The sequence below is a fragment of the Sminthopsis crassicaudata genome, chromosome 2 (genome assembly GCF_048593235.1).
Source record: "Sminthopsis crassicaudata isolate SCR6 chromosome 2, ASM4859323v1, whole genome shotgun sequence".
NCBI classification, from domain to species: domain Eukaryota; kingdom Metazoa; phylum Chordata; class Mammalia; order Dasyuromorphia; family Dasyuridae; genus Sminthopsis; species Sminthopsis crassicaudata.
The window spans coordinates 397,990,026-398,013,751 of NC_133618.1; the positions used below are offsets into that span (position 1 = coordinate 397,990,026).

At 35.1% G+C, this 23,726-nt stretch overlaps 1 protein-coding gene across 1 annotated transcript in view; it reads left to right on the forward strand.

Moving 5' to 3' along the window:
* The window catches only part of HMGXB3 (HMG-box containing 3), a 45,956-nt gene that overhangs the window by 4,205 nt on the left and 18,025 nt on the right, over positions 1-23,726 (forward strand). Inside the window, exons 2-9 of the mRNA XM_074291754.1 lie at positions 867-1,005; positions 3,087-3,261; positions 11,187-11,690; positions 12,522-12,620; positions 13,488-13,619; positions 21,364-21,788; positions 23,241-23,416; positions 23,610-23,707. Of these exons, the coding sequence (XP_074147855.1) occupies positions 869-1,005; positions 3,087-3,261; positions 11,187-11,690; positions 12,522-12,620; positions 13,488-13,619; positions 21,364-21,788; positions 23,241-23,416; positions 23,610-23,707 (1,746 nt within the window). The 5' untranslated portion in view covers positions 867-868. The remainder of the gene's footprint in view (positions 1-866; positions 1,006-3,086; positions 3,262-11,186; positions 11,691-12,521; positions 12,621-13,487; positions 13,620-21,363; positions 21,789-23,240; positions 23,417-23,609; positions 23,708-23,726) is intronic.

A 23,726-nucleotide genomic window follows, 5' to 3' on the forward strand; every position in this document is an offset into this window, starting at 1 on the left:
CCCACAAATACCCAAAACCAGATCTGTCCCTTGTCCTCTAGAAGCTTACATTCCACTGGGGAAAATAAAACACATAAAACAAAGCTGAAAGGGAGCAAGATGCATGCTGGTGTAGTCCAGAAGGCATTCTTTTGGAATACTAACAGGTGACTTTCCTTAAATGAAGTTTCTGAGAGGTGTCTGGGATAGATAGTACTTTCAGTTGTGAAATCTAGTACTGAAGTAATCTTCTAAGATGAAGCGTTTCTGGGCCATGATGTAGAGAAGTCTAGAGTATAACCTGATACAAAACTGTTTATTGCAAAATTGAAGATTTGTTAATTCCTTCAAGAGTTGTGTTTTTTTTTTTTGTTTTTTTGTTTTTTTTGTGTGTTTTTTTGTCTTTTTTTTAATCATCATGTCTTGGAATCTTGACTAATTCAATAAACATTTATACTAGATGCTATAAGAGACAAGGAATAACTAGATGGCAGTGTGGATAAAGTGGCAGCTTAAGAGTCAGGAAAATTCATCTTCCTGAGTTTAAATTTATTCTGAGACACTTATTAGCTATATAATTCTAGGCTAGGCAAGTCATTTAAACTTGTTTGCCTCAGTTTCTTCATCTATAAAGTGATCAAGAGAAGAAGTTGGCAGACATTCCAGTATCTTGTCAAGAAAACCCCAAATAAAGGCTTGAAGAATGGACATAACTAAAATAATTGAATAACAAAAAAAAATAAGAAACAGTTATCTGCTTTGCTATTGCACAGTCTTAAAAGTTTTATAGATTAAATCAGGTGATATTATTCCATCAGACTGGAATTTGTCATTTTTCTTCTTATACATTGTTTATCTTATTTTTATTTTACTTTCTGACTCTTTAGGGATGGATGCTCCATATGATGGTACTGAGGTAACTGTCGTCATGGAGGAAATTGATGATACTTATTCTTATTCCTCTCCTGGACCACCCAAGAAAAAGAAGAAATATAAAATACATGGAGAAAAGGCCAAGAAACCTAGGTAAGGTACTTCTTCTCTGACTATGCTTTTAAGTTTCTTGATGGCAGTTGGCCAAGAAACCTAGGTAAGGTACTTCTTCTCTGACGATGCTTTTAAGTTTCTTGATGGCAGTTCTGTTTCTGAAGTTCTGTATGTTCTTTGTCCTAAACTATCCATTTGGTTTGAAGTTTCTACAGTGCAAGATTCTCACAAATCACCAAGATTTTCAGATGATAGAATTATATGAATTCAGAGGTCACTTAGGCTAACCAGAACAATTCCCATTTCCATAACTTGATAGGTTATAATGCACTTTCCTCACAAAAATCCTTGAGAATTTGGACTCAAGAAACCTTTACTTGAATCTCAACTCTAATATCTTCTAGCTATGTTAAAACTTAAATCACTTAACCATTGTGAATTTCAGTTTCCAAAAGTTCCAGAGTAGGAATAGTAATAGTAAAGTTTTTTGATTGATGAAGTTGACTTGCGTGTCAGAGATAGCATATAGAACTCTTTTAACAATAAAGAACTTTAGAAAACTGCTTTTACCAACACTAATATTATTCGTTGTCTTTTACTCCTTCCTGACAAATTTCATAGGCATGTTCTATAATGCTAATATTCAGTCTATCTTCCTTATTTTGAATTATCCATGGTATTGGGCTACTATAATAATTTGTTATTTATATAACAATTTTCTGTTTAAAAGATTTTAGAGAGATCATCTTACTAGCTCCTTACAGTAACTTCTGTGGGGAGTAGCTGTACCTCTTATCCCTATTCATCAGTGAGGAAAATGCCATTCAGAAAAGCTAGGTGATTTCTCTAAGACAACATAGCTTATAAGTAGCAGAACTAGGGCTCAAATTCTTACTCCATGTCTGAGGAGTCTAGGGCGTTTCCATTAAATTCTTCATTAGTGTTGTCCAAGAGACCAGTCAGATTTTATTAGATCAATATCAATGCATGTAGTGCAACTCAAAGCCAGTTGTTGTCATTACATTAGTCTTCCCTTTGGTTCAAGAGAATTTCCAGTAGAAAGCAGAATGTGACCAGCAGCTACCCAGTCAACAATATTTTCTTTCAGCAAAAACAAACAAACAAACAAAAAAAGCTCATTTGAAAAAGGTTGGGAGGCCTCTTCTCTTTATGTCTAATTTATATGAAACTACTTTGGAAAACATAAAGTACAATATTAGCACAAGTTTAGTTTTTTAAAAATAAGTAATGTAAGTTATTAATGAAATCCACAAAGCATACATAGTTTTTCTGCTTTTGTTAAACGTTTTGCCAGAACTGTCAAGAGGGATTTTTATATCCTTTCCTTTTAATTTGGGAAGTAATGTTCTGTAGGTAGAATACAGAATGATAGAGGAACAAAAAGTGTGAATGATCCATAAATTGGATATTTGACACCTGAATAATCTATCCTTGAACACTGTCTATGTGTAAGCATCTCCACCTTTTCATGTAAGAATTTCATTCTGGGCTTTGAAAGGTAACTAACCAACATTACTATATTTAAACTATGGTCTATAGAAAACAATCCAGTTTTCAAGAGAAATGGCAAGAGCCATTTCTGTCTTATTGGCTCTACCACTTATACTACCATATATTATGTATGTTTGATATCTAGATGTCTGTCTGTCCCTATAATAGAAGGAAGACTGGACCTGAGAGTTGAGAGCCTGCATCCCTGTGGGTTTTAGATCTAACTGAGATCTGACCTTGGTGTGAAGATTCTTTGTAATGTTTGTCAAACCCCTTCTTCCTAGACTTCTTTTTCCTCTATCAAATGAGAGAATTAGTTTTGTTCTCTTTGGAAATCTGTGATTCGGAAATTCATGAAACTAATATCTTGAAAGCAGAGACTATATCTTAAACTTATGTGTATTTCTTAAAGAATCACAACTATAGTAGAAGGAAGAGGTATGGCATAATGCATAGTTAGGGTTTTTGTGGAGACAAATGAGATGATGAATTAAAGCACTTTGTACACCTTAAAGTACTATATTATGTCACTTATTACTAGTGTTAAGTGTTTTCTACACAATGGTTGGCTGAATAAATGAAAACTTAAGGGTTTGTTTTTATTTCAGATCTGCTTACCTCTTGTACTATTATGACATTTACCTGAAAGTACAGCAGGAACTTCCTCACCTTCCCCAGTCTGAGATCAATAAGAAGATCAGTGAGAGCTGGAGGCTTCTTAGTGTGGCTGAGAAGAGCTACTACTTGGAGAAGGCCAAATTAGAGAAAGAAGGTTTGGATCCCGTAAGTTACTTTAACTGCCAATGTATTGAATGTAAGCTACAACTATTAAGCTCATTCATGCTTTTGCCAAAGAACTTTGAAGGAGAATAAATTCCTAGTTCTACTTTTTAGTCTTTGCTTTTTTCAAAGGTAATGTGAGTAGCTATGAAATGAATCACTAAATATTTTTGAAGATCATATTATTTCTCCAGAATCCTTTCCAATTCTGTCCCAACATTTTATCAGTCTTTTGGGTAGCAAAAGGATATTGAGTTGATGATTTTAGAGTATGTCTAGGATGACTTCTCAATTGCTTTTCCTAAATGGATCATGGCTGTAAGGTTGGAGTCCATAAACAGATAATAAAGCAGATAATAATAATAAGCAGATAATAAGCAGATTTACAGAACTTTAGAGCTGTATAGACTCTCACTACTTATCTAATTCAGTGAATAAATGAAAGAACTTCCTAGTGTACCATGCTAGAAAGGTGGTGATCCAGTCTCTCCTTGAAGATTTCCACCTTTTAAGATAGCTCATTCCACTTTTAGATGACACTGCTTATTAGAATGTTCTTCCTGAAATCAAATCTAAATTTGCCTCTTTATTTTTCAACTATTGTTCCTGCTTCTAAGTCTAAGTCTAAGCTGCCTTCCTCAGGACGATCTTTAGCTCAAAACTATCTTTTCTTCCCCAAATTTTTTTTCTCTTCAGGCTAAATATTCCTAGTTCCTTCATGCAACATGGACTCAGGACCCATCTTTGTTACTTTCTTCCAAATAGTTTCTAGTTTATCAATATCCTTCTTAAACTGTCGAGTCCAAAACTGAACATAAATAATCTAGATGTGATCTTTTAAAGGAAGAACACAGAACGACTGTCATCTCCTTGTTTTTGGAAGTTATGCATTAAGACAATGTACCCTGAGATCACATATCTAATTTTGGTTCTTATATCACACTGCTGATTCATTAAGCTTGTAGTCCATTAATACCTCCATATTTCTTTAAAATCACTTGCATCTCAACCATCCCCCCTCATTTTGAACTCGTGAAATTGTTGTGGGAGTTTTTTGGGCACATAAGTATGATATTTTAAAAACAGCTCAGCCCAATTGTCTAATTTATCTTTTTTTAGACTTTTTTTTTTTTTTTTTTTTTTTTGAACCTGTCATTCAGAAAGCTAGCTATCATTCCTAGTTTTGTGTCATTTGTAAATTTGAGGAATATGCCTTCTGTGCTTATCAGATAACTGATAACAATGTTAAACAACTTAGGGTTTATCAAAAATCCTATGGTAGTCCTCTGTAGATTTGCTAATTGGACATCAAACCATTAATAATATTTTTCTCCAGGCATCTATGAATTCTGAATCTCTCTAATTATATTTGTATCTAGTCCATTTCTTTCCATCTTCTTCAAAAGAAGAGTATAAAGTGCTTGATTCAGAGTTTTGCTGACATCTTGTTAAACTATATCTTATATTCTCATCTACAAGTTTAGAAATCCTGTCAAAAAAAGAAATGAGTTTAGTTTGATACAACCTCTTCTTGAAGAAGCCTTGCTATCCCTTTATAATCACCATTTCCCTTTCTTAATATTTGCCAACAGTTTTTAGAATTTTCTAGGAATCAAAATCATGCAAACTTTGTTCACTTCCCTTTTTTGAAAATCAGAACAATATTTACCCTTCCCTAATGTTTTGATACTTGTTCTATCTTCTTTCAACATAATCTTTCAGATATACTGTCATGGTTCAGTAATAAGATCTGCCAGTTTTTCAGTACCTGAAGATGTTCTTCATCAAGAGATATAGGTGTTTGCTTGTTCTATCTCTTAACTTTTCTTGAGTATCCTTGTTAATTTTTTTGATCTTTTCCAATGCAGAGATTATTCTCCTAAAGAGAATCAAAGTAAAAATTGAGCACCTAGGGGGTAGCTAGGTGGCACAGTGGATAGAGCACCAGCCTTGAATTCAGGAGGACCTGAGTTCAAATTTGGTCTTAGATACTTAACACTTCCTAGCTGTGTGATCCTGTGCAAGTCACTTAACCCCAACCTCGAAAAAAAAAAAAAAAAAAAAGCATCCAGAAAAATTGAGCATCTCTTCCTTCTCTTTTTTTTGCCATTATAATCCCATCCACCATTCAGAGGTCTTTTTTTCTTTCCAGTGTAGCTTAAAAAAAATCTGTTTTTGTTTTCCTTGTTTTTCATTCAAGCTTTCACTCTAAACTTTGTCATCATTCCTGACACTATTTTAAAAATGTTTAAGTTAATTTTTATTATCTGTTTTGTTTCTTATATGAGCAGACTCAGGATCATTTCCCATTTCTTTCCAGAGAGTCATTCCCATAATAAGTATTTTTTAAAGAGGAAAAAGAAGAAAAAAAAATTGACCATATTCAAAAATTCTATAAAATAGGTAATACATTATATCTGTGCACCTCCCATCTGCAAAAAAGTAGGGTGGAAATGTCTTCTCATATTTCTTCTTTGGAGCCATTCTTGTTCTTTGTAATTTTGAAGTATTTACTCATTTGTTTTGCAGTGTTTCTTTCCATTTTCATTGATGTATTTTTGTTGTATACATTGTACATACTGTTTTCTTGGTTCTCCTTCATTTTTTAATCACATGTAAATCTTTCGATACTTCTTTGTTTTCATCACATTCATGGTTTCTTACAGCATAGTAACTTTCCATTACAGTTGTGTACCACTGGTTTTTTAGACACCTCCAGTTGATGAACAGTTGTGTCCAATTGTTTCCAATCTTATGCTGCCTAAAAAAATACAGCTGTAAATATTTTGGTGTATTTATCTGTGATTTCTTTTGGGGGCAATAGTGGAACCCTGGCTCAAACGTGAATAGTGTTGATGCTGTTTCTACAGAATAGTAGTATATTCTTATTCTTCTTCTGTTATTTGGTCCTACTTCCATCTCTGTTCATTTCTTCTCTTCCCCCCCCCCCAATTTGTTATTTATTTTTAACATTCTTTTTAAATTTTGAATTCCAAATTCTTTCCTTCCCTTCCACCTTCCTTCACTGACTAAGAAGGCAAGCAGTATATCAATTATACATGTGAAATCATCCGAAATATATTTTTATATTAGCCATATCACAAAGGGGAAAAATTATACTTCAATTTGCACTGAGTTCATCAATTCTCTAGTGATGAATAGCAATTTTTCATCATGAGTCCTTTGAAATTGGCTTGAATCATTCTGTTATCATAGTAGAAAAATCTTTCACAATTGGTCATTGCTACAATTTTTTTTGTAAACAATGCTTTTATTGTAAACTCAGTTCTTCTTACTTCACTTTGCCTTTCTTTTTCCTGAAACCACCCCATCGCATCATTTATTATAGCACATTATAGTACTTCATTGCAAACATATGCCATAACTTGTTCAGCCATTCCCCTCAGTGATGATGTGTATCATGATGTATATCTTTTCAATTTTCAATTCTTTTGTCACCACAAAAAAGGCTACTATAAATATTTTTCTACTTAAAATTGAGTGCCAAAGAATTGTGCTTTCAAATTGCGGTACTGGATAAGATTTTTGACAGTTCCTTAGGCAGCAAAGAGATTAAATCAGTCATTACTTAGCAAAATTTATTCAGACTATTTCCTGGAAGGTCAGATACTGAAAATGAAGCTTTGTTACTTTGGTCATATTACGAGATGATAAGATTTATTGGAAAAGACCTGATGTTTGGAAAAATTTAAGGTAAAAGGAAAAGGGATGGCAAAGGATGAGATGGAAAGGATGTGTTGGAAACAGTAAACATGAACTTGGACAGAGTATAGTGGAGGGTAGAAGGACCTGGTATGCTGTGGTCCATGGGGTCACAAAAAAATGGAAATGATTGAACAATTTAACACCACTATCTCTAGCCCTCACCCATTTTCCCTCAAATTTTCCTCATTCTACTTCTCCCTTCCCCCTGTCTACTAGTATACCCTTCTTTCATACTCCTTTGTTTTATCAGATCATCCTTGAATAATAGCTTCATGCCCTGGGCTTCTAACTATGTAGACTCCTTCTTACTGCCCTACTAATGATAAAATTCTTAGGAATTGCATATATTGTCTTACTGAATCCCTTGATTACCCTTTCATGTTTAATTTTTATGCTTTTCTTGAGTCTGGTTTGAATGTTTACATTTCTTTTTAAAATCTAAATTGATTTATAAGTATTCTGTGTATCCATATAGATCTCTCCTCAAACAAATTCCATTTTCATCCTTATTGAAATCAGTTTTTTTCATGTCTTCATCTTTTCTTTCTTGAGCATCTGCCAACATTCTTGGGTTTACTCCCCCATTAAATTTCAAGTCATGAGTTCCTTTCTATCTTTCCTTGGAATTCTTTAAAATATGCTTTCCTCAGATTCAAAATGCATGTCATACTATAGCTGAATTTCCTTTCCTTCAATGTTAAAACTAATAAGTGGTCATTGCGCCTCCCCCTTACCCCCCCCTCCCCAAGGGTTCCCTTCATTTCTATCCCAGTAGCCTGTTCTTCTTTGTAGTGAGACTCAGATTCAGAACAGACTTTCCCCCCATTGGTTTCATCACTAAGACAAGTCAAGAAATACTCAGTTTTGGGCAGAAAGAGGGATGGGGAAGGGAAAGGGAAAGAGAGCATGAGCAAATAAGTACAAATAAGCTTACCAGGTATCTGGATAATGAAGTTGTTCTATCACTGTTATATGCACTCTTTTTGCTATTCTTATGATGTATTTCCCAGAAATATTAACTTTTTCTGTACATGTGGTTGACTTCAGTAACAAAACATTTCTATTTTTCCTTACATTAATCTATACAAATATTCTTTTTTTGTTTTTTTTGCTAGTTTCTAAATGTCCTTTTTATGTGTGTGTGTGTGTGTGTGTGTGTGTGTGTGTGTGTGTGTGTGTGTGTGTGTGTGTAAATATGTATATACTTTAATATAAAATGTATTTTATACTATATACTTTATTTTTTTTTTTAATTTTAGGCTGGGGTTAAGTGACTTGCCCAGGGTCACACAGCTAGGAAGTGTTAAGTGTCTATAGACCAGATTTTGAACTCGGGGTCCTCCTGAAATTCAGGGGCTGGTGCTCTATATCCACTTGCGCACACCTAGGCTGCCGCCCTACTATATATACTTTAATATAAAATTACTCTACTCTTACCACCACCACCTGTTGTGTTTCCTTTGAATATATATTATAATATATATATATATAGTGTATATATTGTCCAGCCATATTCCAGTCTTTTCATCCCATCAAGACTCAGTGAGACTAACCTGTGCCCTCTCATCCTCAAATTCTTTCATAGGTGTTCCACAGAGAATATACCCATCATTCCAAAGACCTTTTGCTACTTCCTTTGTATTTTGAAATGCCAATTTTTCCTGGCAGCTTTGCCATTTTATTACTTGGAAGAGGCTCATGTCAGCCTTAGAAATTTAATTGTTTATCCTTCCAGCTAAAAGGTTTATAAATCTGTTAAACCAAATCCTGACATTTCTACCTTTGAGGGATCTATTTATTTATATACCTTTAATTAGAGAAATGCCCTTTTATTTGGCTTTTATTTAGCTCTTGCCCAGGGCAATAAGATATAATTTACTGGTGTGCTGAACCTGAGGTAAGAATTACCTGGATTTGAATATATGTGGTATGTGGTGATACTTAACAGAGTCTTTGACCATATGCAAGTTAATTTAACTTCCTGTGAGTTTCATTTTCCTTACCTGTTAAATATGGTATTATTTGTATTACTTACTTCCTAAAATTATTATTGGTTAAGTATTTTGTAAACTTCAAAATGCTGTAATCTCTGAATTGTTGTATCTCCTAACATAATATTTCTCCCCATCTTTCCTAAAGTCATATTGATTTTTTCTTTTAATAATGTCCCATAATGGGGCCAGCTAGGTGGCACAGTAGATAGACTACCAGCCCTGAAGTCAGGGAGGACCTGAGTTCAAATTTGGCCTCAGACACTTAACACTTTCTAGCTGTGTGACCCTAGCCAAGTCACATAACCCCAAGTGCCTTAGCAAAAAAAAAAAAAAAAGAAAAGAAAAGAAAAGAAAGAAAGGAAGAAAAAAAGAAAGAAAGAAAGAATGTCCCATAATCTACTTTTTTTTTTCCCTGAGGCTGGGGTTAAGTGACTTGCCCAGGGTCACACAGCTAGGAATTGTTAAGTGTCTGAGACCAGATTTGAACTCCGGTCTTCCTGAATTCAGGGCTGGTGCTCTATCCACTGCGCCACCTAGCTACCCCCTGCTTTTTATTATAAATTTTTATCAGCTTTCTTGGCACAGGAGACTCAAACAGATTTGTAGTTCTAAGAATCTTTTTGAATGCTTATTATATATCGGAAGCTCATTTAATAGTCCTCTAGTCATCCAGCATATAGTGACTGGAGCAGGTTTTGTACATTTTTTCTTAAGCTTCACAGTTATGCTTTCAATTCCTTCCTTTGATGAATGCCATCTAATCCTAGTGGAAAGGATTGCCTTACCAGATAACACATTCCTTCTTATTATACAGGACTTTAAGAATAGGTCACAAAGGACCATTTATGAAATATATTGTTAGAGATTCTTTTTTATGTATAGTAGGTTGGACTAGCTGGCCATCTTAGGTCTCTTTTGACTGGAATTCTGGGATTCTGTGGTCTGTGTTTAGACTATGTTTAGGAACTATAATATGTTTAGTATTTTTTAGTTTGTTTACAAATAGTTTGGGAATAGTAATTTCCCTAACTTTTTAGGTGTTCATCAGATATTTGTATGAATGAAGATAGCCTCAGGAATAAAAAAAAGAGAAAGAAAATTCACTTTTGTATCATAAGTGCTTTCATTGATTCTTTTGCTTTCTGGTTTCTACTTTGGATTTTTAAAATCTTTAATAATTAACATTAGAGTCCTTTATAAGATGATCCAAATTATTCTTTTTTTGTCTACCTAATGGTTGGTTTGTACCTGATTTACTATTTTTTTGTGTGTTTCCTGCTTTCTCACACTTGGATAATTTTTCTTTCTTCCTTTTTTAAAAGATATTATCTCTTTTTTTTTTTTCTGAAAAAAAGCTTTCTTTGCAAAATAGCCAGGCTATATTATTTTTTAGATTCTAGTTTCTTTGATTCTTTGTAGCTAGCTTGGTGTCTTGCATATTCAGTAAGGATTTTAAATAATCTCCGTTTCCTTTCTGTACATCTAATCCTTTTTGACTCTTTCACTAAGTGATGTCAACATTTTGTAGTTCCCTTTTCTAAAACTGAACAAGCATGTATGACAGAGATCTTTGGTTTTCTTCTCCCAATAGAAACTTGTTTTTTCTTGTGTTGTTGATTATTATTTAATGGATTATTATTTAATCTCTAGTCGTCCTTTCTATATCTTGCCACTGGACCCAAATGGTTCCAAAGGAGAAAGTGAGGCTGGTGACTTTGTACAGATCTCCCTCACATCCAATTCACTTGCATGTTTTGGTATTTATATTCCTGATGTCATGGACATCTTTAAGAACAAAGAACAAACAACATCTGTTATAGAATGGTTTCCTCATGTATACATTTTCTACTAATTCTTTTTCACTTCTTAGGATCAATTACATTTTGGTTTTGTGCTAGTTCTGGAAGTTCCAGTTCTAAGAAATATTCACTTGATTCCTTAAAAACCTCTCATCCACCTTTCACAATGAGGCATTTTGCAGGGGAATCGATATTCTACATTGTTCCTGCTTGTAAAGCAGCTTTGCCAATCTTTTAAAATATTATTAATTCAGCTTTGATACATTCCAAACACATGTCACCTTAATGTTAAAGATCATACTTGTTTGATCTCTAATTTATTATTTTAATATGGAATTCCTGCACTATTTTTTTGATCTAGTCATTTTGGTTACTTTATTTGCCTTTGTCTCCATTTTTTAATCCCCAGAACTCTAAGCTATCTGCATTGACTGCTGTGGTCCCAGACATCCCAGGTTTCCGCAAGATCCTCCCTCGATCTGATTATATCATTATTCCCAAGAGCACTCTTCAGGAAGATCAGAGCTGCCAGCCTTTAGAGCTATGTGTGACCCAAGGCCCCACCAAAGGAATACCACTTACTTCAAGGGCTACTCAGGAGGCACTCCCAAGCATTCTCTCTATGGAACCCAGCCAGGCAGGTGCCCCAGAACAATGCATCACCATCGAGGGGCTGGCAGAGGAGGTAGGCACTCAGCCTAACCATGTCCAGGAAATGGTTACTTCAGAGATCCTATCCCATGATGTGGTCCTGGAGGAAGCTGCCCTAGAGGTAGGAGAGAACCACCCTTATCAGACAAGTCTGGTCATTGAGGAGACTCTGGTGAGCAGCACCCAAGATATCCCCAGTGGAAGTCTGGCTGTGTCCCACCCACAGGTGGGGGATAATGTATCTGTGGTGGCAGTTGTGAGGGTAAGTAAATTAAATCCTGGTTTCATATATTTTTTAAGTTATTACAATGCCAGCCAGAGTTGTCTAGTTATTCATGTGGGAGAAAAAAGACCCATATTTAGTGTTTCTAGTTTCCTGTGTTATGAATGCTGTGGAATTAATCATTTTGCTTTGAGAAAAGACACAAACTTGATTAATTAATATCAGTTTTGCACAGGGAGAATTGGATTTAGAAGGTAAAATGACCTGGGAAGAAAAACAAAAGTGCAAACAGTTTACACTCATTTCCCAGTGTTCCTTTTCTGGGTGTGGCTAATTCTGTCCATCATTGATCAGTTGGAACTGAATTAGATCTTCCCTTTGTCAAAGTTATCCGCTTCCATCAGAATACAAACTCATACAGTATCAGTGTTGAAGTGTATAATGATCTCCTGGTTCTGTTCAAGAAATTGTATATTTTAATGACTCTGTACTTCCTATGTTATCTTGTTATAACAAAAAATTTTGGCAATGGAAATATATTGTATATAACTATACTGTAGAAGTGCCCTTTTCTGTTTTCCTTTTCTAGTTTGTTTAGGGGATAAACTAGATTTAACTCTACATTTTAAAAAATATTTTGCTTTGTAGGGGGCAATGGATGCTACTTGTTCTATTTTAATACCAGAAGTTTTATCATTTTCTTCCTAAATTCTCACAAGGATAATGTAGCAGTGAGAGAATTATTTTAAAGTACCCAGAGCTAAAGAATAGCCAACATAAAATAGAAGAAAGAGTTGTAGATTGGGAAGCTGAATAACAAGTTGTAATTCCTTTTCTTCCATATGGCCTCTATCTGATATGTGTTTGTAGGACTCCAGTGAAAGCAGTTCCTCAGCACCAACCACACAGTTCATCATGCTTCCTCTGCCCACTCACTCAGTTGTGGAAAATTCTGCCTCCATCAAGCTGGTTAGTATACAGGGAATAGTTTTATGATTTTTTTTTTTTTTAATATAGGGAATTTATATTTGTCAAGACTATTGGTGTTGATGATAATGTGAATTTACTGCCACCTTTCTAGGAAATAAGAAAGCTTAATATCATGAACGTTATTGAGAAGATACCTTAAGAGTTTTTAGTCTAGACCTTTTCATTTTACAGAGAAAACAAGTCAAAGCCCAACAAACGAAACTGACTGACTTGCTCACAGTCACATAGTAAATATAGAAGTTAGGAATAGAATTCAGGTCTTGCAAGTTCTAGAACTTTTTATGCTCTATTGTGCTGCTTCTGGGGTAAGTTTTTTTTTTTTTTTTTTTTTTTTTTTTTCTTATCTTTTGGTTTACATTGCTTTTGTATTCTCTTATTTCCCTTTTTAGTTTGTCATTTCATAAACTAATGTACATGCTACTTGGGTATGTGTAAACCAGTTAAACATACCAGTCTAAATAGATATCTTTAGTTTTTGTAACTGCCAGGACTAGTATCAGATCTCTCCAGAAAACTCTGAAGTTTTCCCAAAGGAAATTATTACTTTTTGGTCAAATTAGTTGAAAAGCCAAGAGCTAAACAGAGGAATAGCATTATCCAAACTGAGAGTCTGGAGGTTGTGTTCCATTCTCAACACTGATATTAACTAGCTGTATGATCTTAAACAAATCACTTCTCTTCCATGTACCTCAGCTTCTTTTGTAAAATGTGAAAATTGACTAGTTCTTTCAGGTGCCTTTTAACTCTTAGTATTCTTTGATGCCATCCTTTTATTATGCCTGTAAATGTAACCAAGACTGATAGAATTCAAAATATATTGATTCTTTTTCTTTCTCTCTTTCCAAGACTACCACTTATACCCGCAGGGGCCATGGGAACTGCACTAGCCCTGGTTGCTCTTTTACCTATGTCACCCGACACAAACCACCAAAGTGTCCAACATGTGGCAACTTTTTGGGAGGGAAATGGATCCCAAAGGTAAGATCTACTGAATATTTTTTAAACATAGGGAGCTCTACAATTTATGCTTCTTTCTGTATTCATACGTTTTGTTTATCATAATTTGTTAGGGACTTACTTTTAGCATCAACATCATCTGTATTAAAATTGATTCTTCAGTATTTATTAGTGTATGTACTCTGTCAATTAGTGTAGCTTACAATGCCCCTTACTAAAAATTTAGTACTTGCTACCAATTTGGTGATAAGCTTCAACATTCAAGTATCTCTAATATTTTAATGATTATTTCTTCTGGATCTCTTTCATTTCTTTTTTGTTCATTCACAGCATTCAAATGAATCATTCTGGAAATTCCCTGCATTGCAACTTATCCATTTTTGCCTCCCTTATGTGACTCCCATAAGCTTGCTATAGAAGGTTCACCAAATGGTTTTGCTTTCCCCCTGACAAAGAAAATAGCAAAAAGACCATCCATAGGAAAAAGATAATAGTATAAAATTGTACATTTTGTGCTAACAGAAAACTATAACATAGGGAAAAGAGCATTGGGCTTGAATTTAGAAGACCTGGGTTTGATTTCTGCTTCTGCCATTTACTAAATAGGTACAAGTCATTTTATCATTCTAAACCTTATCTTTAAAACTGGAATGATGCCATTTTTGGGAAAGGCTAAACCAATTTTGACATAGGAATATAAAATAATGTATAAATTACAAGAAGCATTATTTAGTTTTATTTTGTGATTGTATTGACCATCTTTATGTGTGCTTGTATTAATACTAAGCTAGCTCAAAAATGTGTAATCTTGACCAAATGAAACTAGATTCAGTTTCTGGTTGATTTCTGTCATGTTGAATGCCAGATTTCATGCCATACTCACATGTTTTAGTATTCTCCTAGTTTCCTAAAGAATATATAAAATGTGTATTCAGAAATGTACAAAAATTGTAGAGATTATCAGCATGACCTCAGAGAATAAGTAAAATTAAACAAGATTTTTTAAAAAGATAAAGGGATAGTATCAAAATTTAATGTATTCATGAAATGTTATAATATAATAGTATTTAATGAAAAGTTAATTGATTTATTTTTTATAGCTTTTTATTTAAGTTAATTGATTTATAAGAATATAGAGATATTAAACCATCAGTTAAAGTCTTCAGCTTGCCCCCTTTTGAAACTAGAAAAATTGGCAAAAAGATAATAAGGTAGTACTAGAAAAGATTTTTAGGGATGTAAGATAATTTAGATCTCTGGTCATTATTGAATAGAATAGAAAGAAATAGTCATATTTCTTATCTGTGAGTGGCATCTTTACAAAAGTTATCATTAATAAAAAACAGTTGAAAAATTGATTCAAACTTGAATAGAGACTAAATAATTCTAAAGAATTGGTGCTTCAGAGAACAAATCATAGTAATAGATAAATTTCGTCAAAGAAAATGATGCTAAGACAACATGTCAAAACTAGGATGTTTTTCATGCAATTATTTGGGGAAGTTTTCTTAATGTCTAACATTCCTTAATAAAGGAAAAACAGATGAGGTCAATGGATTTGGGCATGCAACAAATCTAAAAACCTCAAATAGACACAGATTTAGAAAATTTGAAAGTCAGAGAAGAAATAAAAATGATTAAAAAGTCATAGATAGTCTATGACTGTTTTTTAGTCTGTTTTTTAAAGAAAAAGGAATACCAAATTGCCAACTTCAAAAAATTTGAAAATTACAACAAATGAATAGAAAACAAGGAAATATTTAGGGGGAAATTTGCCCATTTATATAGCAACAAAACTGATAACTTAAATGAATTAATATTTACAAGAATACTAAATACCCAGATTAATGGAACAAGAAATAAAGAACATAAATAGAAAATGAACATATTTATTTATTTTCTCTCTCATTAGATTGTAAAATCCTTGAGGACAGAGACTCTCTTTTGCTCTAATACTTAAAACAGTGCCTAGCACATAGAAGGTCCTTAATAAATGTTTTTTAATTGACTGAACATGCCTTGAGAACTTTCTTTTGGGGAAAAAAAAGTTAATTATTTTTATTTTCAAGTCACAGGTTTTTAAAATTAATCTAACTCTTTTACTGTCCCCTTTATTCTCCCCTCTCCCAACCATTCATTGAACCAAAAAATTTTTTAATATATTTTTTGTTTTTGTTTTATTGTTTCCATTGTGTCCAACCCTCCATGACCTCATTTGGGGTATTCTTAGTAAAGATACTAGAGGGGTTTACCATTTCTTTCTTCAGCTATTTTTATAGATGAAGAAACTGAGGCAAACAGGATAAGTGACTTACCAAGATCACACAGCTCTGGTATATGTCTGATATGTCTGAGGCTGAATTTTAACTCTGGTTTTCAGACTCCAGGCCCAGGGTTACATCCACTTGTGCCCTTTAGAAGTCTAATCCCTCAATACATGGCAGTGTAGTTTGGCAAAACAAATTCCCATATTAGTCATCTCTGAAAATATTTCTGTATTTTAAGTTCATGATCTCTCTGTCAGTAGGTCAGTAGTATGGTCTATCTAATTTTTTTTTTTTTGTGGAGGCAGTTGAGGTTAAGTGACTTGCCCAAGGTCACACATCCAGGAAGTGTCAAGTATCTGAGGCCAGATTTGCACTCAGGTCCTCCTGACTTCAGGTCTGGTACTCTATCCACCACACAACTAGCTGCCCCTCTATCTTCATTCTTATAGAACATCATTGTATTAATAAAAATTTTAAAGTCTTTTAAAGCTGTTTTTCTCTTTAATAAGTTATTATTACATAAATTGATTTTGTTCTCACTACCTTCTGTATCACTTTCCCCTCAAATTGTCATTTTTATCATACTGCATTATAATATCCCATTATGTTCACATATCACAGTTTATTTAGTTGTTCTTCAGTGGGAAGACACTCCCTCTGAGTTACTAATTTTTGCCAGCCATGAAAAGAACTGCTATAAATATTTTTGTACATGTTGTGATCCTTTTCTTTCTTTGATTCCTTTGGAATATATAGACCTAGTAGTGGTAAAGCTGGATAAAAGGGTACGTACAATTTGGAAACTTCCTGAGATTCAATCAATAAGCATTTAATAAGCACCTGCTTTGTTCCAAACCCTGTACTAAGTGCTAAGAATACAATGAAAAGCAAAAAAATTCTCCTTTCTTCAGGATCTCAGAACCTAATGGGGGAAACAGTATACAAGTAACTATGTATAAACAAGCTATATACAGGATAATAGAAAAATAGTTAACAGGGAAATGACACCTACATTAAGAGGGATCAGGAAAGACTTCTTATAGAAAGTTGGATTTTTATCTAGGATTTAGAGGAAGCTGGAAAGCAAAGATGAGTAAGGAAAGACATTGAGAGGAAATGCTTGGAGTGAAGAAGTGGGGTGTCTTGTTTGAGAGTAGCAAGGAAGCCAATTTCATTGAATCAAATTATAACAAAAGAGGGAAACTAGAATTTAGAGGGGAATAGGTTTTATAAAGGGCTATGAAATGCCAATTCACAACTATACCAACAATAGTTTTTACACAGCTCTTCTAATAGTTGGGCATTTTTGTGTGTATCATATTTGCTAATCTAATAATTGTGAGACAAGTCTTCAATATTGTTTTATTTGCATTTCTCCAATTATTTGTGATTTGTAGCATTTAAAATGTGATTGTTGATATTGTGGACTTTTTTTCTTTGAAAACTACTTTTTTCATAGTTTTTGATCACTTATCTATTGGAGAATAGCTCTTAGATTTATAAATTTAAATCAGTACCTCATTCTAGTGAGGGAGAAATGGCACCTTTTGTCAGAGAGACAAGTTATAATGATTTCCCTCAGAATTCTTACTTTAGAATCATTGCCAGGACAAGATTGTCAGAACTATAGTATCCTAAGGTTAGAGAGTCTCAGCATCACTAATATATCTTCCCTAAACTCTAAGGGAAGAAATATTATTATATTCCTAGGTCATAAGACTTTGCCCAAACAATAGTACTCCAAGGTTGGAGAGGAAGGACCTTGGGAATCACAGATTCCAAAGCCAGAAGACATTAGAATCACTGACAGATTGTTATGACAAAAGCCCCCTAAGGTTGGGGGATTTTTAAATTATTGCTATATTTCCCTTACACACCATACCAGGGGTTCTCAAACTACGGCCTGCGGGCCAGATGCTGCCCGCTGAGGACGTTTATGCGGCCCACTGGGTTATGGCAAATGGGCTGATGGGCAGAGACATTGTGAGGTTTTGCTTTTACTATAGTCCGGCCCTCCCACAGTCTGAGGGATAGTGAACTGGCCCCCTATTTAAAAAGTTTGAGTACCACTGCGCTATACCATATTGATGAGGTGAAGAGATGTGAGAATTGGGATGGGGAATCCCCTCTGTTTGGCTCAGGTCCAACATGAAACAATTTGCAAACCCGAAAACTGTGTGGCAAGAAAAGGGAATTTTATTGTACACTAAGAAGCCAGATTTGCTAGGAAGACAGACTTTTTAGTGGTGAGGTTCTGTTAAGAAAATGGCAAAGGTTAACCCTGAGAAGAGAGTATCTTCACAGTGGGCAAAAGTCCTGGCAGGCAGCTTTGCCAAGAAGAGAGCTTCCTTGGCAAAGCAAATTCCTTTCTTAGACTTCTGTAAAGATTTAGGGTTCAGAGTGTCTTTCATTAGCAGCCTTAGGCTTGGGCTTCAATCAGTGCCCCAGGCCTAGATTTCCAGTTGAAAAGAGAGTACTTATTTTGGAGTTTCTCAAACCACTCAATAGGACTATCAGGCCAAGATCTCCAACTGAATAAAATCACTTAACTGGGAGTTCGAAGGCTTTTCCCAAAGTCTGGGACTCCCTGAAGGGGATCCGGCCACCCCCAAAAGATCTCAGTTTCAATGAGTGTTGCAAGATTTATGAAAGAATTCACAATCCCAAAAGGCTAGGTTTGTGGCAAAAATGGTTTGTTACACTGAGAAGAAATAACTTCAGTGGGCTAAATCCTGAAAGGAATTTTAGCAAAAGTTTGGGATTTCAGCCTTTGATTATATTGGGTTTTTGTGGCCCAGAATTAGGAACCAATTTCCAGATGAATTTGAGGGACTAATTTTCAACTCAATAAAGGCCAAGGTCTCCAATTGAATTGTAGGCAGAGATTAGGGTGGGGCCCCTCCCTGAGGTCTAAAGGGGTTTAGATTTTTAGGATTTCTCTAACCCAGGTCCATCCCTCCCAAAGATCTAGGGGGACACAGTTTACATCAAAACTACCTGAGTTTTGTGGGTTTTTTTTTTTAATAAACCTAGAAAAAATAATAATATATTTTTTCTGAAGAAGCAAAGTCAAGAATGTAAAAAAAAAAATGAAAAAAGTAGGAAGAGACCTAGTGAGTATCAAATCTCAAACTGTAATGCTGGAGAAACTGAAGCAAGATAGAGATTAGAGAGTTTTTAATATTTTATTAATTGGAAAGTATAATTGAATGGATAGGACTCTCGTCTCAAAGTATCCAGTGACAAATGGGAGAATCCCAAGTCCTTTTATACCTTTTTGAACGAAGAAAGAGAAGAGCGGGAAAGTTTTTGGGTTTTTGTTTTGTTTTGTTTTTTACAGAATTGGTTGGTTCTGTCAGTATTGGGGGGAGGCTATAAATTCTTACTAAAAGCCAGAAGCAGGATGTTTAAATAAACAGAAGTAAAGATGTCAATGAAGTATCTGGGATAGTCTTTTGGAATATTTTAGAGGGGCAGTGTCATAAATTCTTGAGGGCAGAAGGAGTTAGGAGCCAGAAAGTCTGATCTCCCCCTCATCTTGAGCCTCACATTGACAATTAATAACCTTAGAGCAAATGGTCCTCAGCCTTAATGGACCAGAGGGGGGTTTTACAACTAAGGGGATTGAGGCAGAACAATTAAAGAAACTGAGGTAGAACAATTCAAGAAGACTGTGGCATAACAAAACTATATTAAAAAGCAATAATCATCAAAATCTCTTTGCTGATTTAAAAAAAAAAAAGAAAAGTTTATCAGTGGAACAAATTAGATGCACAATACACAAATTAGATGCACAAGCAGTTAAATAGCATTGTGATGTCTGGTAAATTGGAATATTTGGTTAAGGATTCACTATTTCAAAAAAGTTCTGTGAAAACTGGAAATCAGTCAAGCAGAAATCACATACCATATACCATACTAAGCTCCAAATGGATATGTGACCTAAATATAAAAGAATTTATAAATTTATAAATAAGAGGTTAAAAGAGGTAGAATGCCAGTCATGAGACAGGAAAACCTGGATTCAAGTCCTGCCTTTCATTCATATTGACTCCATAGGCTTGGACAAATTAAATCACTTAACATCTTGTGATATTATGTGATATTATTGTGATTCTAGTTTCTTGACTATACAAGAGTAATACAAGCTCTGACAGGTTCTCCTGAATTGTAATATGGTCTTAGTCATAGCTTATCTGTTGCCCAGGGAGTAGCCTAGTTAAATACATAGAGCTAATCTGTATGTAGGTGATGAATTCTTTGGCTATGGCAGTTTATAGGGAAAAAATACGAAATGGACATAGGTCCTACACAGAGTAATGGTGACAAAGTTGTAGTAATTGGTTATAGGTAGCTAAGACTTAATAGATTTATGACATTTTAAAAATATTAACTAAACTCTTATACTCTCACATATTTACCCAACAATCAATAGTGAATTGGTGCTTAGCTAGTAAAGGAATGAACAAGCTTAACAATACTTCTTTATAGGAAAGTAAAACATTAAGGAAATGACAGTTAAATTGAAAGATGACACAGGTTCTCTTTGAAAAGATAGAAAAATAATAGAACTTGTTTGTTGCCTTGTAATTTTCAAGATGTGCTTTAAAAAGATCACAAAGAAGATATTTTGGGACTTGTGCCTCAGTTTGTCTTATAGAATATGAAGTAGAGAAACTTTGCAAAAAAAGATTGAATGAAAAAGCACTTATATTAAGGTTTACTATTTACCAAATAGTGTGGTAAGTGCTCAGAATACAAATGTAAAAGCAAAACCAATACTTCCTTCAAGGTAATTATATTCAAATAGAAGAAATAATAGAGCAACTATGGAAGTGCTAATTTTAAGGTTTATAAAACAATCTGCATTCATTATCTCAGCTGATTCTCATAACCTTGTGGGATCCAAGATTTTATTACTTGTCACATTACTTCACACATAAAGAAGAAAGTCAGGATTTATTTTAGAGCAAAGTTTTCTGCTTTGAAATCCAGTATAATTTCTGCTATATCGTACTTTTTGTTGACTTCTTCCCCTCTTGTGTTTACTAGGCCCAAGTTATGCTAGTCATGGAGTAAGTGACCTATCAAGGCCACAAGTCAGGGCATCAAGTCAGGGCATTATGTGAGTAGGTATAATAAAGGCTTTTAAGATTACACGTGGCTGTTCTTGAGTGTGCTACTGGTTATTAAGTATAGATTCAAGAGATTGTGGCCAGAGACCTTTGAAGGCCTCAGAGGAGGCGAGCCAGGTAGAGTTCACACTGCAAAGGTCAGTGGTCAAAGGTACTCTGTTGGGCCTAGGACAGACTAGTAATTGTAACTGCCAGGCGAGCACGTTACAAATGGCATGATATAAAATATATATACATGATATAAAAGAACTATCTAATATATGACATCATTCAGAGTCATATGAAAATTCTGACTAAACATACTATCACCTCACTAAATTTTTCTTCTTAATTCTATGAAATGAAGGTGTTTTTTCTTTCTAGGAAAAGCCAGCTAAAATCAAAGTGGAATTGGGCTCTAGTGTCTCCCCCAAAGCCCCTCTCACTAAAAGAAGTCAGCAGCCAATCATCTTGGATCAAGGGCCTGTGAAGGAAAACCCTTCCAAAGTGACCCTGGAGAATTCAGAAGCTGTTAGCCAGCTCCTGAATGTGGTACCTGTGGGCGAATCAGTCCAGGAGGGAGAATGGGAAGAGATCATCATCTCTGAGGCCCACATCCTCACTAACGCAGGGACACCAGGTGAGAGTGGGAATTCAGCAGTAGTGACATTGTCAAGCAAGCATAATATGGAACATGAGGCTACTTCTGGGTCAGATGAGAGAGAGAGCTCGCAGCCCCACGCACCACCACTGTCAGAGGGAACCAGGACCTCCAGCTTTCCATCATCCACAGCAAAAAAACCCTCAGGGTAAGTTGTTGTGTGTGTATAGGACTACACATAGGTCATTTTGACATAGAAATGACTCTGGATTTCCAAAGACTTTACCATTAGAGTGAATCCTCTGACAGATATAGCTAAGATATGTATTAATCATCATAGGACCAGTCTGAACTAAATATAGAATCTCTAGAAGGCTAAGGTTTTAGTTTTATTTTGGGGTTTTTTTGGCCACAGCAACCTATGAAACTATCCCTTAATGTGTAGAGCAATGGTCCTCAAACTTTTTAAATAGGGGGCCAGTTCACTGTCCCTCAGACTTTTGGAGGGCCGGACTATAGTAAAAACAAAACCTCATACTGTCTCAGCCCATTTGCCATAACTCGGCAGGCCACATTTGGCCCTTGGGCCACAGTTTGAGAACCCCTGGTCTAGAGGAAATGCAATCTGATAAAGTAGTGGATCTTTTGAATTATTGCAGTAAGTATATATTTATAGAGAAATACTCCTCCAAAGAGCTGAAAATACCTTCATGTGTATTTTCTTTTATATCCTTATAACATTTCCTGGAGATAAGGAAGGATAGGTGACAGTCCATATTTTACAAATGAGGAAAATGAGACTTTAGAGAGCCCTAACAAGTATTTAAGCACCTACTGTAGTATGTATGTAGTTAAGCTGAGTTGTATTCTTACTCTTCACCTTTCAGGCTCTAAGATTTTTGTTATCCTCCCTCCCCCTCCCCATATGTTGAGTGAGTTTCTCTTCAGAATTTTGGTGGCAAAGCCTCCCCTTACATTCTCTTCAGTGAGAAAAGATTAAACCTTTGTGCTGTGTTCATCCTTCTCTGGAGATAAAATTCTTTCACTATTCTATGTGAAGAGTGATTGAAATATCTACACTCCTTTACTGCTTCCTTCATTTGGCTACTTCTTCTCTTGTAAATCTTGCTAGTCCTTCTGCTGCTATACTACTGTAACCTGGAATTCTTAAAGTTAAATTCTTAGGTTTCAGTTTGAATGATGTTGATCTGGCTCACTTGCTTCTTCTCTTGTAAATCTTGCTAGTCCTTCTGCTGCTATACTACTGTAACCTGGAATTCTTAAAGTTAAATTCTTAGGTTTCAGTTTGAATGATGTTGATCTGGCTCATCAAGATGCTTAGGTGAGTCACAAGTTCCAAGGATTTGGGCCTGAGAATGGGAAAAGAAGCCTTAGCAGATGCCTTCAATGTATCTCCCCAGGATAATAAATGTAGTTTCTGTTGATTTTTAGCAGATTTAATTTTTTTTTATCTGAAGCTCTTTGCTTTAAGAGCAGCTTTGTTCCAAGGAAGTAAGTTGAGTTGTTGAGGTATTATATTTTTTTCCAGAGCAGAAATCTAGTAGGTAATATAACTTTGCTTTAGATTTCTTCCCTGTGATTATCCCCAGGCCCCCAACGATTCCAGACCAAGTTGAAAATTGTCCTTCTTGTTTTGTAGAGTTGATTTTCCCACTGTTGGCCACAGAGCTCAGGAGCTAAGGAGTAGAGTTCGGGGGAAACCTTCCTTACTAGCGGCAGCAAGACCTATGCGAGCAATTCTTCCAGCCCCGGCAAGTGTGGGGAGAGAGAATAGCACTGAACTACCAAGGATCAAAGAATACTTCTCTTTAAATGGTAAAGGCTCAAGGTTTTCCTGTGTGCTGGGTATTCTTGAATGTGTAATTGGCTTAATTAGATCCTGCAGATGGGGAATAGATGGGAATGTGGGAGTGAGGTGCGGGACTTAATTATCATTATTTAGTCAAGTCAACAGGGAAGAGTATTACAAAATACTTGGCATTCACCATCTCAACCCCTTTTCCCACAGATAAGTCTTCCTTAATGAGGACTTCTGGCTTGAAGCCAAGTACAATGAAGCAGTTGGGCCACTCTGTCCAACAGCTCTCTGGCATCAGTGAGCAAAAGGTGAGTCAAATTCCTTAAA